This window comes from Dipodomys merriami, unplaced genomic scaffold (assembly GCF_024711535.1).
Source record: "Dipodomys merriami isolate MVZ:Mamm:240054 unplaced genomic scaffold, mDipMer1.0.p SCAF_1, whole genome shotgun sequence".
Taxonomy (NCBI): Eukaryota; Metazoa; Chordata; class Mammalia; order Rodentia; family Heteromyidae; genus Dipodomys; species Dipodomys merriami.
The window spans coordinates 136,393,010-136,412,328 of record NW_027202270.1 but is presented as its reverse complement, the minus strand read 5'-3'; the positions used below and the strand labels follow the sequence as shown (position 1 = coordinate 136,412,328).

At 44.5% G+C, this 19,319-nt stretch overlaps 1 protein-coding gene across 4 annotated transcripts in view; it reads right to left on the bottom strand.

Annotated features, from left to right (window-relative positions):
* Positions 1-18,995, bottom strand: part of Ppp2r5e (protein phosphatase 2 regulatory subunit B'epsilon) — a 148,190-nt gene extending 129,195 nt beyond the window's left edge. The window contains exons 1-2 of one of the 4 annotated variants that reach the window (XM_070032043.1): positions 18,337-18,995; positions 15,565-15,728 (exon numbers count right to left, since the gene is read on the bottom strand). In XM_070032043.1, the coding sequence (XP_069888144.1) occupies positions 15,565-15,721 (157 nt within the window). In that variant the 5' untranslated portion in view covers positions 15,722-15,728; positions 18,337-18,995. Of the gene's footprint in view, positions 1-14,886; positions 15,064-15,564; positions 15,729-18,336 lie in introns of those variants that run through there. The other 3 variants (XM_070032059.1, XM_070032053.1, XM_070032064.1) reach the window with 3 other exon arrangements.
* Between the last annotated feature and the right edge of the window lie 324 nt (positions 18,996-19,319).

The following is a 19,319-nucleotide window of genomic DNA, read 5'->3' as shown; positions in this document are numbered from 1 at the left end:
GCCCTGGGTTCGATTCCTCAGCACCACATAAGCAGAAAAAGCTGGAAGTGATGCTGTGGCTCAAGTGGTAGAGCGCTAGCCTTGAGCTGAAGAGCTGAGGGACAATGCCCAGGCCCAGAGCTCAGGCCCCATGGCCAATTTTAAAAAAAAAAAAAAGCCAGGCGCTGGCAACTCATGCTACTCAGGAGGCTAAGATCTGAGGATCAAGGTTCAAAGCCAGCCTGGGCATAAAAGTCTGTGAGACTCTGTTTTCCAATTAACCACCAGAAAACCAGAAGTGGCACTGTGTTCAAGTGGTAGAGTGCTTGCCTTGAGCTGAAGAGCTCAAGGATAGCGCCCAATACCAGAGTTCAAGCCCCACAACTGACAAAAACATCATTGAGCAGGAGGTATGGCTCAGTAGAAGAGCACCAGCTTTGAGTATTTGGGCAATCTTGGCTCGTACCTGTAATCCCAGCTACTCATGATGCTGAGATCTGAGGACTGCAGTGCAGTTTGAAGCCAGCTTGGACAGACAAATCTGAGACTTTTTTTTTTTTTTTTTTTTTTGGTCGGTCGTGGGGCTTGAACTCTGGGCCTGGGCGCTGTCCCTCAGCTCTTCAGCTCAAGGCGAGCGCTCTACCACTTGAGCTACAGCGCCACTTCCGGTTTTCTGGTGGTTTATTGGAGATAGGAGTCTCACGGTCTCTACTGCCCGGGCTGGCTTTGAACGGCAATCCTCAGATCTCAGCCTCCTGAGTAGCTAGGATTACAGGCGTGAGCCACCAGCGCCCGGCAAATCTGAGACTCTTATCTTCAATTAACCAACAAAAAGTCATCAAGGAAACATAACTAAGTACTTCAGAGGCTGATACAACTGGGCTGAGAATGTGGCTCAGTGGTGCTTGCCTGGCATGAAGCCCTAGGTTCGATTCCTCAGTACTACATAAACAGAAGAAGCCAGAAGTGGCACTATGGCTCAAGTGGTGGAGTGCTAGCCTTGAGTAAAAGAAGTTCAGGGACTAGCTAAAATATATTTTTAATACATAATTTATATACATGTGTGTGTATGTATAAATATCAGCAAGACTCCATTTCAATGGGGGGAAAAAGGTCTCATTTTTTACATATGCCCTGAAAAAATGATAAGGGGCCCAGAAAAGCAGTATATAAAATAAGACCACCTCATCTATGAGAACATTCTCTTCAGGTCACCCATAATTACACATTCTGTTTTGGAGAATTGATCCATATTATGACAAAGTCTTTTTACAGTTTACAGTCTTTTATGCATATGTGTACATAAAACAGCTAATTCAGAAAACAGCTACAATTCTCAATTTTTTAGACTAAGCCAAAGCTCTTAGCTATAGAAAAAACAAAAATCCCTGAGGATCTGATGAACACAACGAATTTTTCCCTCCGATATAAAGTCCATACAAGAAAATTTTACAGTCTGTCATTGGTGGCTCATGCCTGTAATCCTAGCTACTCAAAAGGCTGTGATCTAAGGATCATGGTTTGAAGCTAATCTGGGCAAGAAAGTCCATGATACTCTTATTGCCAATAAACTACTCAGAAAAAGCCAAAAGTGACACTGTGGCTCAAGTGGTAGAGTGCTAGCCTTGAGCACAAAAAGGTTCATGGACAGCACATAGGCCCTGAGTTCAAGCCCCAGTACCAGCAAAAAACAAAGCCAACTTTATATCAAATTTTATGAAGTTCTTGAAACTAATCCATGAGGTACATGGTCTCAGCCAGAAGTCCTGATCCTTAAATTAAAAACTAAACAGTCTGAGTAACACTAACCCAAAAATCTCAAGTCCAAATGCTTCCAGTCCTGAACTTTTAGACACTGACATGATGATACAAATGGAAAATTCCTCATGTAAAAAGCTGAAGTCAAAATGCATGTGCACTAAGTAAGAATACTGCATGAAATTACCTTTCAGCTATATGCATGAGGTTAAGTATGAGCATAACTGAAATTCACGTTCAGACTTAGGTCTTACCCTCACAATGTTCCCTAAACAATCTAGTTTTAAGCTATGACTGCTTACTTGACATGCCTTTGAGATTTGCAATGACTTGGAAAAAACAGGCAGTTAAAATGTATAACCTAAAAACATCAAAAAATTAAGAACATGACATAATACATAGGACATATACCATAAAATATAGTTCTATTTTGTCATTTACTATGATAAAATATATTCAGGAGGCTGAAATAGGGAACACTACAATCAAGCCAGCCCAGGCAGAAAAGCCCATGAAACTTCATCTCCAATATGACCAGCAAAGACTCGGTGCTGGTGGCTCATACCTGTAATCCTACCTATTTAAGAGGTACAGAACTGAGGACCAAGGTTCAAAATCAGCTTGGGCAGGAAAGTCCTTGGGACTTTAATCTCCAATTAATCACCAAAAAAAGGCAAGTGACGCTGTTCAAATGGTAGAGCACTAGCCTTGAGATAAAAATCTTAAGGACAGTGCTGGGAAGGTGGCTCAGTGGTAGAGCGTATGCCTTGCATCCCTGAGGCCCTGGGTTCGATTCATCAGTACCACATAAGCAAAAAGAAAAAGCCCGAAGTGGCACTGTGTCTCAAGTAGTAGAGCACTAGCCTTGAGCTGAAGAGCTGAGGAACAGCACCCAGGCCCAGAGTTCAGGCCCCACGACCGGACCAAAAAAAAAAAGGAAAAGAAAAAAATCTTAAGGACAGAGCAGAGCCTAGGACCTGAATTCAAGTCCCAGTGCCAGCACAAGAAAGAATTAGATAAAGAAAGAGTATTTAAACTAGACATGGTAACATTTATCTGTAAAATCCTAGCACTCAGGAGGAATTACAAGTTGAAAGCCAGCCTGGATTACACAGACTCTGCCTTTTAAAAAATTAAATATTAAAAATAAACAAAATAAGATACCACATTAAATCATAACTTCATAAAATTAGCTCTAGTATCTCTTGAATTACTATAATAATTTCCTAGCCACTTCCTATTACTCCTTCCATAAACGAATCAATATCCATGTAAAGCCCCAAGACATCCCAATAAGAGCAGCTGAATCTAGTAACTTGCAATACCCAGTAAAAAGTGCTCTCTCATGGTTCTCTTGTATTTTTCACTGTATATAATCCATATAACATACAAACTTTGTGCTCATCAATTACATTGATAAGACCTATGGTAGGGAAGTTTTTTTAAGTCAAAAGCTACATATGTTCAATCAGTAGCAGAAATAGACTTAGGGAACCCTGAGCAGCCCTTCCCTGGCCAACCCATTATAGGCTTAGTTGCCATCACATCTGAGAGTCAAGCCGCCTTACCTGCTCTTCACCATTACTGCTAAGCAACAATGCCACGCCCCAGCAACAACAGCTCATCCAACCCCAGCACTGTCCACAAATACAGTACCACAGACATCAGCACAAAGAGCAGTGGCCCAAGTAGCCTCATGCTGGTAGCACCTATTAGTGGGGCTAAGATCACTGCAAGGAAGATTTGGGGGGATTTTGGTGGGGTTTTTGTTTTTGTTTTGTTTTGCCACTTGTGGGGCTTTAACGCAGGGCCTAGGAGCTGTCCCTGAGCTTCTTTTGCTCAAGGCTAGCACTCTACCTCACTTGAGCCACAGCACCACTTTCAGCTTTTTCTGTTTGTGTGGGACTAAGGAATCGAACCCATAGCGTTATGCATGCTAGGCAAGCATTCTACCACTAAACCACATTCCCAGACCCTGCAAGGAAGGTTTTTAAAATCAGGAAATCAATAGAAAAAGCAGATGTGCAGCCTGGAGTGGTAGCTCATGCCTGTAATCTACCCTAGAAATGGAGCTCTCAGGAGAAACAAGTGTTCAAGGCTAGCCAGGGCAAACAAGAAGACCAGCCATGTACCAGTGGCTCCTTTCTGTAATCCAAACTACTCAGGAGGCTGAGAAGCTGAGAATCACAGTTCAAAGTCAACCTGAGCAGAAAAGTCCATGAGACTCCTTTTTTTGGGGGGGTGGGGGTGGGGGGGTTGTGGGACCTGAACTCTGGGCCTGGGTGCTGTCCCTGAGCTCTTCAGCTCAAGGCTAGCGCCCTACCACTTGAGCCACAGCGCCACTTTCGGCTTTTTCTGCTTACGTGGTGCTGAAGAATCAAACCCAGAGCCTCATGCATGCAAGGCAAGCACTCTACCACTGAGCCAACTTCCCAGCCCTCCATGAGACTCTTATCTACAATAAACTACTCAGAAAAACCTGGAAGTGACACTGTAGGCGCAAGTTGCAGAGTGCTAGCTTTGAGCAAAAAGCTCAGGGACAGTGCCCAGGCCCTGAGTCCAACCCCCAACACCAGCAAAAACAAAAAAAGGAGAAGACCCTATCCCAACCAACAACAAGGCAGAAGGCTGTATGTATGTACCAGGCAGGCCCTGGGCAAAAAAAAATCTAAGATCTTATTTGAAAAACTAAAGCAAAAAGAGAGCTGGGGCATGACTCAAGTGGTAGAGTGCTGTCTAGCAATCACTAAGCCTCAAGTTCAAACCCCAGTAGAGCCAAAATTTTAAACAGAGAAACAGACAAGCTTTCAATAAGAAGGACATCGAGGCAAATACATTTGGCATCAGATTCTAGTAAAGAGTAACCCAGAGAACACCTGTGCAGTGTTGGAGACAGACAGACTAGATTGCATGTCATTGAAAGAGAAAAGGATGTAGAGATAGCAAATGTTACAGGCCCAATGGAATCCAGTTCAAGGTATTACACAGAACCATAACCACTAAAGATTACCCACACAATTGCAAAAATTACTAGCACTATAAGAGTGGAGAAAAGTAGCAGAGAATACTCCCTGAGGCCAAGTAAAACTCACATTACTTGTTAACAGCAAAGGTTCCCAGCTTACTCCATGTAAAGTAAATCATAGTATTATAACCATCATATGCAGGGACAGGGAACACAGGGTGTACTCTCTGCCCTGGCAGCAGAAAAAGGGAGATCAGATGGGTATTATGGGAAACAGAATGGGACTCTGCAGAGGCCCTCCCCTCAAAAATAGCCTAGAGGGGGCAGCAGGGAAGAGGGTAAGGAAAATTAAGGACATAAGACCCCAGGTCAGCAGCCACCTTACTGACAGTACTCCCACCACAAAGACATCCAGAAAACCTGAAACTACAGAGGGCAAGGAGACAAAGCAGTCAGTCCAACAAGCTAAGAAGCTGATAAGGGCAGGGCTGGGTAAATGTTTATTCACTATCTCTAACATCATCTCTAGTCATCCAACAAAAAATGAATGTGAAGGGGCTGGGAAGGTTGCTCAGTGGTAGAGCGCTTGCCTTGCATGCATGAGGCCCTGGATTCGATTCCTCAGCACCACATAAGCAAAAAGAAAAAAAGCTGGAAGTGGCGCTGTGGCTCAAGTGGTGGAGCGCTCAGCCTTGAGCTGAAGAGCTGAGGGACAGCGCCCAGGCCCAGAGTTCAGGCCCCATGACTGGACCAAAAAAAAAAAAAAAGAATGTGAAATTCTAGCGATAAGAAGTAAGCAAAGGGGCTGTAAAGTAGCTCAGTGGTAGAGTGTTTGCCTCACATGCATGAGGCCCAGGGTTCGGTTCCTCAACACCACATAAACAGAAAAAAATGAAAGTGGTGCTGTGGCTCAAGTGGTAGAGTGCTGGCCTTGAGCTAAAGAGCTCAGAGACAGCACCCAGCCCAGAGTTCAGGCCCCATGACCAACACATACATACATACATACATACATGCATACATACATACATAAATCAGAAATACTCTTGATTTCTTTTGACCCATATAGCTTTGTATGGAAATTTTTTATGCTACAGAAACAAACGTATGATATATAAAGAAAAAATATACTTTCCCCTTATAATGATATTCCCTTTGGGAATCTGAAAAGTACTATAGAATTTCTCCCGTTTAAAAGACAGTCAAGCCCAGAACTAATGGCTCACGCCTATAAGCCTAGCTACTCAGGAGACTGAGATCTAAGGATCTCTGTTTGCAGCCCTGGCAGGAAATTCCGTGAGACTATCTCCAATTAACCACAAAAAAGTTGAAAATGCAGCTTTGGCTCAAGTGGTGGAGTGCTAGACCTTGAATGCAAAAATTCAGGGACAGCACCAGTCCTTGAGTTCAGGCTCCAGGACCAGGAGACAACACACACACACACACACTCCAGGACCAGGAGACAACACACACACACACACACACACACACACACACACACACACACACACACACACACACACACACACACACACACACACACACACACACACACACACACACACACACACACACACACACACACACACACACACAGCACCAAAAGCTCCAGGACCAGTATACACTCTCTCACTCTCTCTCTCTCTCTCTCTCTCTCTCTCTCTCTCTCTCTCTCTCTCTTTCTCTCCCCCCCCAAGAGCTCATGCCTATAATCCTAGCTACTCATAGGAAGCTGAGGTATGAGGATCAAGTTTTAAAGCCAGCCCAAGCAGACAAATCCCTAGGATTCTTATCTCCAATTAAGCAGCAAAAAGTGGGAAGTGGAGCTGTGGTTTAAGTGATAGAGCACCAGCATTGAACAAAAAAGCCAGAGAACTCAAGACCCTGAATGCAAACCCCTGTACTGTACAAAAAAACAAAAACAAAAAACAGCAATCTATGAGAGCTATTCTGTTAAATTCAAAATACTGACAAACTGTTTTGTTTTGTTGTTTTGTTTGCCAGTCATGGGGCCTGAACTCTGGGCCTGGGCGCTGTCCCTCAGCACTTCAGCTCAAGGGTAGCGCTCTACCACTTGAGCCACAGCACCACTTCTGGCTTTTTCTGCTTATGTGGTGCTGAGGAATCGAACCCAGGGCTTCATGCATGCAAGGAAAGCACTCTACCACTGAGCCACCTTCCCAGCTCTGTGTATTTCAATTTTTGTATTGATAAAGATTAATGACTGCAAAACTCTATTTCCTATTTCAACCTTTTGTGAAAATAGATAATTTCATAGTATTCACATTCTGATTCCTGAAATCGCAGATCAATAGTAATAGATTTACTAAATGTGACACTGCATATCTATTTTTTCATCCTCCTCATTTTGTAGGAAGGTAGGAAGGCTTTCACAAGAAAGAAGTCAGCAAAGCCATGCCACTTCCCAGTGTAACACTGCAGCACAACGCACAGGACAGTAAACACCGAAGTAGAGGATACCATTGCTAAAACTATTCTTACTACAAATGCACTTTAGTACATTAGTCCTTATGAAAACATATAATTACACTGCACATTCTTACTCCTGCACCGCAAAGTAGATACAGATGACAAAAGAATGCAATCATTAGAAACACAAAACACCAGCTTGAAATAGTAATTTTTAAAGTTCTCACACACTGTCATCCTAAAAATAAAAATGTAAGCTTAACCTATAAACTGAGAGCTTTTTTTCTTTTAAGTAGGTTGGGCATGTGCTCAGTGATAGAGTGCTTGCCTACCATGCATGAGGCCCTGGATTCTACCCCAATCCTGAAAAAAAAAAAGGGGGGGGGGGGAGGAGGATGACTCATTAGAGAAGTATCAACACCACGAGTCAAGGAATTCTTTCCTCCTAATTGTGTTTGCAGTCATCATCATTGTTGGAATGTCCAAACTATCCACAAAATGCCTTACAAATACAATTGTGAGGCCTGAAATAATGAAGCCATTTTCACCATAACTCCATTTTCAAAGAGGAAGTGTTTTTCAAAAGTATTTCACTCAAAGCAGGCACTGGTGGCTCAAATCTGCAATCCTAGATACTCAGGAGGCTGAGATCTGAGGATCCTGGTTTGAAGCTGACCCAGGCAGAAAAGTCCATGAGGGTCTTGCCTCTAATTAATTACCAAAAAGCTAGAAGTGGGGCTGTGCCTTAAGTGGTAGAGTGCCAACCTTGAATGAAAAAGCTCAGGGGCAGTGCCCAGGCCCTGCGCACAAGCCTCATTACTGACATTGAGAGAAAAACACACACTCAAACCTAGACTTACAAAATCATCTAAAGTCAAAGAAAGAAGGAAATATGGTATTAGAGTATGGAATGAGAGGTATCATAAATTGCATAATCAAGTACTACAACTTTATTACTATTAATAAAAGATGTGTATACATTCATGCATGGTACACATATATGTGCATGTAGATGCGCTTACGTATTTCCCTAGTGAATGAGTTTGACTGCCCTACCAAGATTTCTGAGAGCTTGCACTATGACCTGCTATGTAGGCACAAAAAATAAATAAATAAATCCAAGTCTTAAGGCCAGAGAAGTGGCTCACATCTATACATTTGGAAGGAAAAGGTTGGAGCACAATGTGGAACATAGTCACCAGCCAGGGCAAAAAATTAGTAAGACCAGAGCGCGCTGGTGGCTCACGCCTGTAATCCTAGCTACTCAGAAGGCTGAGATCTGAGGATCGTGGTTCAAAGCCAGCCCGGGCAGGAGAGACCGTGAGACTCCTATCTCCAATAAACCACCAGAAAACCGGAAGTGGCGCTGTAGCTCAAGTGGTAGAGCGCTCACCTTGAGCTGAAGAGCTGAGGAACAGCACCCAGGCCCAGAGTTCAAGCCCCACGGCCGACCAAAAAAAAAAAAAAAATTAGTTAAGACCTTATCTGAAAGAACAAGTTAAGCATGGTGCTTCAAGTCTATAATTCCACCTTAGCAGGAGGTAGAGAGGTAGGAGAATCATATTCTAAGGCAAAAAGCACAAGACCCTCTCTGAAAAATAACTAAAGTAAAAAGGGCTGTGAGAATGGTTCAAATAGTAAAGCACATACCTAGTAAGCACAGGCACCCTGTCCAACTCCTGTATAGCCAAAGGAAAAGGAATTATTCAAGTCTTAGCCAGGTGCCAATGACTCTCGCCTGTAATCCTGGCTACTCAGAAGGCTGAGATCTGAAGTTCTTTCTTGCCCAGGCAAGAAAGTCCGTGAGACAATAAACTACTCAAAAAAGGCAGAGTGGAGCTGTGGCTCAAGTGGTAGAGCGCTAGCCTTGAACACAAAGAAGCCCAGGACCGGGGTTAAAAAAAAAAAATCTAAGTCTTGATTTGCTCTTTGTTTGTTCTGTTTTTGGAGTCATGGTTTTACTTGTGTAGTCCAAGATAGCCTTGAACTTGAAATTCTCCACCCTCAGCCTCCCTAATGCTGGGATTAAAGGCAAGTAGTGCTCACCTAGCTAAGGTCTTGACTTCCTTATCAAGCACGTAAGGCACAAAACCTCTACTATGTTTTCTTTATCAATAAAATGCGTAAGAGTTGTTCAGATTCAAAGATTTAAAGACTCTCCATAACTACATAAAGACAGAGAAAATGCAAACACCTATATTTGCTGTGCTCATCATGTAATTTCATTGAATACAGCTGAGGAAAGTCAGGCCATTCACTATATACTTATACAGACTGGCATTGCTCTCTACAAAAAACTACACCTGTGGTATAGCTGTAATCCTAGCTACATAAGAGGTTAAGATCTGAGGATCATAGTTGGAAGTCAGCCAGGGCAGAAAAGTAACACAAGACTCAGTCTCCAAAATAAATAGCAAAAATGCTGGATTGGAGGTGTATGGCTTAAGTGGCAGTGGCACTAGCTATGAGTAAAAATACCGAGGCCCTATGTTCAAGCCTCAGTATTAACACACACACAAAAAGAAAAAAGAAAAAGAAAAAGAACAGCAATGATACAAATTCCAAAACACTATCTACTGGAAAAACGGCAAAACAGAAACTTTCCTTTCACTTTGTTATCACTTTCCAAGTGAACAGACACTTAAAATACTAGGAATAAATGCAGTACTATTAGCTGGGCTCTGGTGGCTCATGCTTGTAATCCTAGCTACACATGAGGTTGGGATCTGAGAATCACAGTTCAAAGCCAGCCCAGAACAGGAAAGTCTGTGAGAATTGTATCTCCAATAAACCACCAGAAAACTGGAAATGGCGTTGTGCTCAAGTGGTGGAGCATTAGCCTTGAACTGAAGAGCTGAGAGACAGTACCCAGGCCCAGAGTTCAAGCCCCACCAAAAAAAAAAAAAAAAAAAAGTAGTATATATAAGTCTGTCAGTCAACTTCTGTGATGTACACAAGCATTCTGTTAATGCATGTTGTGATTACTAATGTCTACTTTCTGAAATTTCAAAATTTACGTATCAAAAAATAATATATAAAGTTTCCATATTTAAACTCCTTTAAAATTAAAGAACATGTCTTTTATTCTTTAAAGCAAGTCAGAAAATTCAATTGTAAGTATATTGTACCCCTAAGTAAACTCAAACCTTCTAAGTTAAAGAAATACTATAAAAAATGAAATTTAGCGGGGCACCAGTGGCTCAGGCCTGTTATCCTAGCTACTCAGGAGGCTGAGATCTGAGGATAGCAGTTCAAAGCCAGACCAGGCAGGAAAGTTCATGAGACTCTTATCTCCAATAAACTACTCAGAAAACAACTAGTGGTGCTATGGCTCAAGTGGTAGAGTGCTAGCCTTGAGCACCAAGAGGCTTAGGGACACAGCACCCAGGCTCTGAGTTCAAGCCATAGTACCAGCAAAAACTAAATAAATAAATAAAATCTAAATCAGACCTCTGGCACATATACACAATTTGTTCTAATTTATTCTGGGTTTTCTAAGGTAATAGCAAAAAAAAAGAAATTACAAAAGGAATTCCTCTAATATTTCCATGTGTGTGCACATATGCACACACATACACAAACATGCCGGAACTTTGGCTTGAACTCAGGGCCTAAACACTGTCCCTTACCTTTACCTTGGCTTTAGCACTCAAGGCTCACACTCTACTGTAGGAGCCAGAGCTCCACTTCCAACTTTTTTTTTGTTGGTTAAGTGGAAGTAAGAGTCTGACTGAGCTGGCTTCAAACCACAGTCCTCAAATCTCAGACTTCTACATAGCAAGGATTACAGTTACAAGAAACCTTACCTGGCCTTCTCCATAGTCTAAAATTTACTTTCAAAAAGTCAGTAAGGGGCTGGGAAGGTGGCTCAGTGGTAGAGCGCTTGCCTTGCATGCCTGAGGCCCTGGGTTCAATTCCTCAGCACCACATAATCAAAAAGAAAAAAAAAGCCGGAAGTGGCACTGTGGCTCTAGTGGTAGAGTGCTAGCCTTGAGCTGAAGAGCTGAGGGACAGCACCCAGGCCCAGAGTTCAGGCCCCATGACTGGACCCAAAAAAAAAAAAAAAAAGTCAGTAGAAGGTAACAGAAAAAAAAAAATCAATCTAAGGAAAACAAATATCCCTTAAACTCCTTAGTTCCCTATAACATTAAAGAGCAGATACAACTTTCTGATGTATATCTATCTGACTGCACTTCCTCATGTTAAACTCTATAGACAGGTAAAGAAATCTCATTGCTGGGCACTGGAAATGTGGCTTAGTGGTAGAGTGCTTGCCTCACATGCATGAAGCCCTGGGTCAATTCCTTAGCACCACATAAACAGAAAAAGCCAGAAGTGGTGCTGTGGCTCAAGTGGAAGAGTGCTAGCCTTGAGCACAGGCTCAAGGACAGTGCCCAGGCCCTGAGTTCAAGCTCCAGGACCGGCAAAAAAAGAAAAAAAAAGAATTCTCATTGCTGGGAATACTCTCTCCATAGTACTTACACCCAGATCATGCTCATGACCCAGAATCATGCTTTGTAAGTCTGAATTGGTTTTGCATGTGCTACTTTATAATTCTCTACACAGGCAAAATAAACTCACAAAAATCACCTGAAGAACAGATTTTTTTGTTAACTTTTTTTTTTTTTTTTTTTTTGGGTCCGGTCGTGGGGCCTGAACTCTGGGCCTGGGCGCTGTCCCTCAGCTCTTCAGCTCAAGGCTAGCGCTCTACCACTTGAGCCAGAGCACCACTTCCGGCTTTTTTCTTTTTTTGCTTATGTGGTGCTGAGGAATCAAACCCAGGGCCTCGAGCATGCAAGGCAAGTGCTCTACCACTGAGCCACCTTCCCAGCCCTTTTGTTAACTTTTAATACTATCAATCTCCACTTCAAAAGTTGAAAGAAAGGGCTGGGAAGGTGCTCAGTGGTAGAGCGCTTTCCTTGCATGCATGAGGCCCTGGGTTCGATTCCTCAGCACCACATAAGCAGAAAAAGCCAGAAGTGGCACTGTGGCTCAAGTGGTAGAGCGCTAGCCCTGAGCTGAAGAGCTGAGGGACAGCGCCCAGGCCGAGTTCAGGCCCCACAACTGGCCAAAAAGAAAAAAAAATTGAAATAAACAGTTTGTCAGTGTTTTCAACTTAATAAAATAGCTATCATAAATTTCTTGTTTTTTTTCTGTGTTTTGTGTGTGTGTGTATTTTTGGTATCAGTACAGGGGTTGCATTCTGGGTCTTGAGATCTCTGGCTTTTTTGCTCAATGCTGGTGCTCTACCACTTAAACCACAGCTCCACTTCCCACTTTTTACTGGTTAATTGGAGATAAGAATCCTAGGGATTTGTCTGCCTGGGCTGAAGAGCTGAGTGTCAGTGCCCAGGCCCAGAGTTCAGGCCCCACGACTGACCAAAAAAAAAAGGGGGGTGGGGGGGCTGGGAAGGTGGCTCAGTGGTAGAGCGCTTGCCTTGCATGCATGAGGCCCTGGGTTCGATTCCTGAGCACCACATAAGCAAAAAAGAAAAAAGCCAGAAGAGGCACTGTGGCTCAAGTGGTAGAGCACTAGTCTTGAGCTGAAGAGCTGAGGGACAGCGCCCAGGCCCAGAGTTCAGGCCTCACAACCAGACCCAAAAAAAAAAAAGTTGAAAGAAAAAATTGTGTATGGTGGCTGACACCTACAATCCTACTTACTTGGTAGGCTGAGATCAAAAGAATCAAGGATCTAGAGCAACCCACGCTGTCTATGATGGGACACATCTGTCATCCCAGCTACACAGAAGGCAGAAGTAGGAGATCATAGTCTAGGCAAGGCTAGCCCAGGCATAAATAGATAAATAGATGAGAGAACCTATCCATAAAACAATTAAAAGCCAAAAGAGCTACAAGCAAACACTAAAACACCCAAATACACTACAAACTCCAATAACACCCAAAAACTAAACAAAACATATTAAGAAAAAGATCTGAACACAGCCAAAAATCACATGAACAGATGTTTAACACCATTCAATAAAAATGCAAATCAAAACCACAATGAAGGTTAGGCCTGAACACAGAAAGTAGGAGGATCTGGGTCTGAATGAAGCCAACCCATGACAAAAATACTACTCTGTCTGAAAAATGAAGTGCCAGGTGCCAATGGCTTACACATGTAATCCTAGTTACTCATGAGGCCGAGATCTGAGGACTGCACTTCCAAGCCAGCCCAAGTAGGACAGTACATGAGACTCCTGTCTCCAATTAACTACCAAAAAGCCAAAAGTGTTGTTGTTCAAGTAGTAAAGCATAAAAAAGCTAAGAAACAGTGCTCAGGCCCCTGAGTTCAAGCCTCAGAAACAGCACAGAAATAGAAGAAGAAAAAAGAAGAAAGAAAAAGAGGAAGAAGAAGAAGAAGAAGAAGAAGAGGAAGAGGAAGAGGAAGAAGAAGAAGAAGAAGAAGAAGAAGAAGAAGAAGAAGAAGAAGAAGAAGAAGAAGAAGAAGACGAAGACGACGACGGCGACGACGGCGACGACGCTGACACCACAACGACGACGACGACGACGACGACGACAACAACAACAACAACAACTATAGCAAAAAAGGGTGGAGACATAGCTCTAGTCATAAACTACCTACCTAACAAACACAAAGCCCTAAGCTCAAAGGTCAGTACCACCAAACACACACAACACACACAATGAAATACCATTTCACACCCTCTTAGCTAAAACAGACATGAAGAGAAAATGACAAGTTGGTGAGGATGTACCCTACTGATTGGATATAGCTGTTTTGGAAAACTACATGGTAATTCTCTCTCCCCCAAAAAAACAAACAGAATCCATCAAGATTCTATTTCTGAGTGTATATCCAAAAGAAATGAAAGCAAGGTCTCAAAGAGTTATATATGCATACCCATGCTCAGAGAATTCACAACAGCTAAAAGCTACTGGAAGAGATCCAAATGTAAAGTAAATGAAATATTATTCAGCCTTCAAAAAGAATAAAACTGTGACACATGCTAAACATGGTCCTTAATGACATTATGCTAAGTGAAATAAGCCAGTCACAAAATGGTAAAGATTGCATGACTCCATTTACAAGAGGTACTACAGTAGAAATATTCATTGACACAAAAGACAGAATGGTGGTTGTCATAGGGAGAGGGTTTGAAGAACCAGACTGTTACAGAAAGGAGTGTGTATTAATGAACTAGTAAAGCATGCTGTCTGGTTTCCTCTGAGCCCGAAAATCCACTATATTGCTCAGGTCCTCTTCCTACTCAGTCTTTGATTTAGCAAACAAAGGTAGATTCAAAGGTAGATTCTTAGAGTTTCCACACTATACCAGCTATTACTCTAATACATTTCAAATAGTACCTGTTCATAAACATAAACAGATGGAAATTCAAAAGGATAAAAAGTACTCACATACCAAAACAAAAGTTGAAAGGTGTAATTTAGGAAAACATCAGTTCTTATATTAAAAACTTACTTTTAAGGTTAAACTCCGAAGTCTGATCAAGATTATGTTATACTCTTTCGGTTTGTACTATCTCAAAACAAAGCATGTAATCAATTATAAACTTTTTCTTGGTCCTTATTTTCCCTTTACAAGTAAGTAGTACCCATCCCCTGAACCTGACAGCTAGACCTACCCACCAAAAGAAAAAAATGAAAACCACAGACCCAGACATCTCTGCAATTTAGTTTTTGTCAACTTGACAGTCTCCTGATACAACCAAGTTTCACTTGTCTACAGCTATTTACATAAGCCTTTATTTAAAAAAGGAGAATGAGCCACTTACCCGTGGCTCACATCTGTAATCCCAGTTACTCAGGAAACTGAGATCCAAGGATAGCAGTTCAAACCCAGCCCAGTAAGGAAAGTCTGTGAAACTTTTATCTCTAGTTAATCTCTCTCTCTTTCTCTCTCTCTCTCTCACACACATACACATACACATATACCAGAAAGAAAGAAAGAAAGAGAAAGAGAGAGAGAGAGAGAGAAAGGGAGGGAGGGAGCGAAGGAGGGAGGGAGGGAGGGAGGGAGGAAAAGACAGAAGTGGAGCTTCAGCTCAAGTGGTAGAGATCTAGCCTTGAGCACAAACCCAGGCTCTGAGTTCAAGAAAGAAAGGGGGGGAGGGGGGAGAAAGGAAGAAAGAAAGAAAGAAAGAAAGGAAGGAAGGAAGGAAGGAAGGAAGAAAGAAAGAAAGAAAGAAAGAAAGAAAGAAAGAAAGAAAGAAAGAAAAAGAAAGGAAGGGAGGAAGGAGGAAAGGAGGGAGGAAGGAAGGAAGGGAGGAATGGAGAAAGGGAGAGAGGGAGGGACGGAGGGAGGGTATACCTGGTCCCATACTAGGAAGTTCCATGTATCTGAGGCAACACGGAATTTTAACGGATTTGAAACTCCACAAAATGTAAAGTATATACAAATCTACAGAAGGATCAATTTAAAAAGAATGTTGTCACCTGGTCATGAACCTTACCTTTGAGCAGCGGCAGAGGTGTTAACTCAATAGGCTTGCCCTGAGACCTAAACTGGGAGGAACTTTGCGACCTCTTCTGTCTGGCTTTTCTGACGGACTTCCGAGAAAATCCGTCTACTTTATCCACTGATGGAGGAGTAGTTGGTGCTGAGGACATATCCCTACTGAAAAGAAAGACTATCATCAACACATCCCCAAGGTGAGGCGGTCATGTTCAGGTACATGAATTCTAAAGTGCCCACAAACATCACTCAGGAAAATAGGAACGAATGCATGCCCAATTAAACCAGTTATAAAGAGTCCCATGTGGGGCTGGGAAGTTGGGTCAGTGATAGAGTGCTTGCCTCGCATGCATGAAGCCCTGGATTCGATTCCTCAGCACCATGTAAGCAGAAAAAAGCCGGAAATGGTGCTGTGGCTCAAGTGGTAGAGCGCTAGCTTTGAGCTGAAGAGCTGAGGGACAGCGCCTAGGCCCAGAGTTCAGACCCCACGACCAGATTCCAAAAAACAAAAAAAAGAGCCCCATGTGTCTGGGTAAACATGAGAATTTGGCAAATAATAATAATAATAATAATACTGTTATCATGTAAGCATGTTGTAACAAAATGTATGGGCAGTCTCTACTGTAAGCACTGAGAGAATGAACTCTCATGGAGACTTCAACTCTAGGCTTGCTGTCTTCCCATTCTAGCTGCAAAGCTCTTCTCATTTTGTGATACTTGAAGTAATTTTGGAACTAGTCTGAAGCTGGAAAACTTCCATGGATACATTTCCTCAACATATTTAATATTATGAATGGGCTCTGAAGCTGAAAACCCAACTGAACTTCAAGAATGTACACCAATATTATCACAGCAAAGTGAAACTTGCAACTACTGAAACCATCTGAGCAATTAATTTCAAATTGATGCACTGGTTTTGCTATGATAAGCCACCACAGTGCATCAGAACAGGCTAGATTACTTGGAACAGAACTCACAAAAGGACTTAATTAAAATCATTTCAAGGAGGTCTTTTTGAATGAAACCATCTTAAATTCTGAACATTCAAAAAAAACAAAACTACGAAGAAACCAAGCACCAAGCTGAACTAAAAAAGCCAAACTTCAAACCCTACCATAAAACAACTAGGTTGTCTTCTCTGGTTTAGATTTGGAGGTTCAAATACCAATTTTCACTCGACAAAACTGATGGAAGGAAACGGTTCTTTTGCATTTTTTTAGCCCTCTCAAATTATTAAAATGAAAGGTAATTCATAAAAGTAGTGAGCAACCTAAAGATCATGCCATCATTTCCATGGAACTGAGGCTCCATGCAAGATTAATGGCAGAGTCCAGTGGGAATAATGCATACAGGGGCAATGCCCACACATAAGCCAAGTATGAAAAGAGTAAGGGAGAGCCTGGTGCTAGTGGCTCATGCCTGCAGTCTTAGCTAGTCAGGATGCTGAGCTCTGAGGATTGTAGTTCAAATCCAGCTAGGGCAAGAAAGTCCATGAGACTCTTCTCTCCAATTAACCACCAAAAAAAGCTGGAAGTAGAGCTGTGGCTCAAGTGATAGAGAGCTAGCCTTGAGTAGGAAAAAAAAAAAAAAAAAAAACTAAGGAAGAGTGCCCAAGCCCTGAGTTCAAGCCCTAAGACCCGCACCAAAAAAAAAATTAAAAAGAGACAGAGAGAAGGGGGATTTCCTACTGAATGGACTACATGGATCCTGACACAGTTAAAAAAAAAAAAAAGCAGAAAACATTGGGTGGAGGGGAAAACACCACAACGTAGAAGTCTTCTTTGGGTTCTCTTTCATTAAAAAGTTGTGGTGTTTTTATTTTTTTTTAATCTACCTACGTTTTGCCCTAAATGCAATGTGTGAGGTTCAATCCAGAATGGCAAATGAGGAACGTGATAGAAAATGAACGAGCACTTTAAAATATGACTGCATGAGCAAGAAGCTCCGCGTCACATTAAATGTTGTAAATTCAGGGGCGGATTTTCCAAGCTTCTATGCGAATTGTTGGGATTTCATTCTCACCCTAACGACACGAGAATCCTGTAAATCGTTCATTCCTCCATCGCGTCTCATTATACCTTCATCTGCCATCTCCAACCAACGTCTATGGGCAGCGGTGGTATTTATTTATTTATTTATTTTTGCTTGAATGCCTCGTCTGCCCGCAGCCCCAGAATAAACGTCAAGGATCTCAACCCTAAAGCATTGCAGAACGGAAGGGAAGGCAGCGGCAGCAGCAGATCCGTGCAAAGCCCAGGGAAACAGGTTTCGCCTGGGCCGGAGCAACCTCCACAAACAGCGGCCCCGTAACATTTATGTGCGAGCCTGGATAATCCGAGAGAGGAAGGAGGGGGAGCCGGGAACGGGCTGGTCTGTCGGACTGATCACACACATACACCCCCAAGCCCGGGGAGAGGAGACCAGCCGCTACCGATCCGACCGCACCGTACCCAACCCATTCCGCCCACCGCCCCCGCCAGGGGGATGAAAGGAGGGACAGGTACGCGCCTCGGAGCACCCGGTGGAGAGGAGGAGGAGGGAGGAGGCAGAGCCAAGGGGAGACCGCATCCAGCCTTTGCAGGTAAAAAAAAAAAAAAAATCAGACAAGTGGCACGGGCGCTCCCGCGGGCGCACCCCGCCCCGCCGCGCCCCTCGCCGGCCTGGGCCTCCCGGTTCCCCCGGCCGGCGCCCGGCAGGTTCCCCCGCGGGGACCGGGCCGGAGGAAGGGAGGCGGGGGGGCGATCCGCGGTGGCAGAGAGACGAAAGTTACCTTGAAGCTCGTGGGGAAGAATCCAGAGACGATCTGTGGTTTCGAGGGGCGGAGGACGGGCGAGGGGGCCGCGGCGGGGGCGGGCGGCGGGGCCGGGACGTGCGGGGGGAGGTCCGGGCAGCGGCAGGGAGCCCGGGGCGATGGCTGTCCGGTGCGGCGTCTCTCCGGTTCCGCGGCGGCGGCGGCGGCGGCGGCGGCGCCTCTAGGCCTCTCGGGCCGGACCCGATCCTGAGCGTTCCGGCGGCGACGGCAGCGGCCTCACGATCCTCCCCCGCGGGCCCGGCCCATCAAATCGGCACTGACCCCGTTGCGGCTCCGCCGGCGGCTCCTCGCTCACATTCCCGGCGGGCGGCGCCTCAGCTCGTTACCCCGGACCCGGCGGCGGCGGCGGCGGCGGCGGCGGCGAGGTGGGGAGGGGGGGAGGGAGGGAGGAAGACGGGATCTGCAGCAGCCGCGGCCGGCGGAAGAGTCGGGAGGAGGAGCAGGAAGAGCCGCTGAAGCCGGAGCCGCCGCTGCCAGAGCCGCCGTTCGCTACCCGCCGCGGGTCCCAGTGAATGCCCCTTTCTCTCTCCTATTGTCAATATCACCGGGCGGCTGAGTCCATGGCACACACGCAACCAAACCTCCGGTCCCGCAGCGCCCGCCTCCGACGCCCGCCCACTGGAGACTTCAAACGGGAAGAGACGCCTCATTGGCTGACGCGCGCCTTCACTCCCCTACCAGCAAGTTCGGATGAGAGCGGATCAGGGATTGGCGGTGGGGATGAGGGGCGGGGAAACAGGAGGGTGGGAAGAGAGGAGGTCGAGGATTGGGTCGTGGCGTGGAGGACCCGGATGCAGCCGCGAGCTCGGAACGCGGGGCTGCTGCTTCCGTCGAGCGGCCGGGTTGGGCTGGGGCAGAACGCGCCAGTGCCTACCGGACCGATGGGGATCTCGCCTCGCGGGTGGCCGGCACCAAGGGAGGGTCGGACGGCGTTCCTTCTC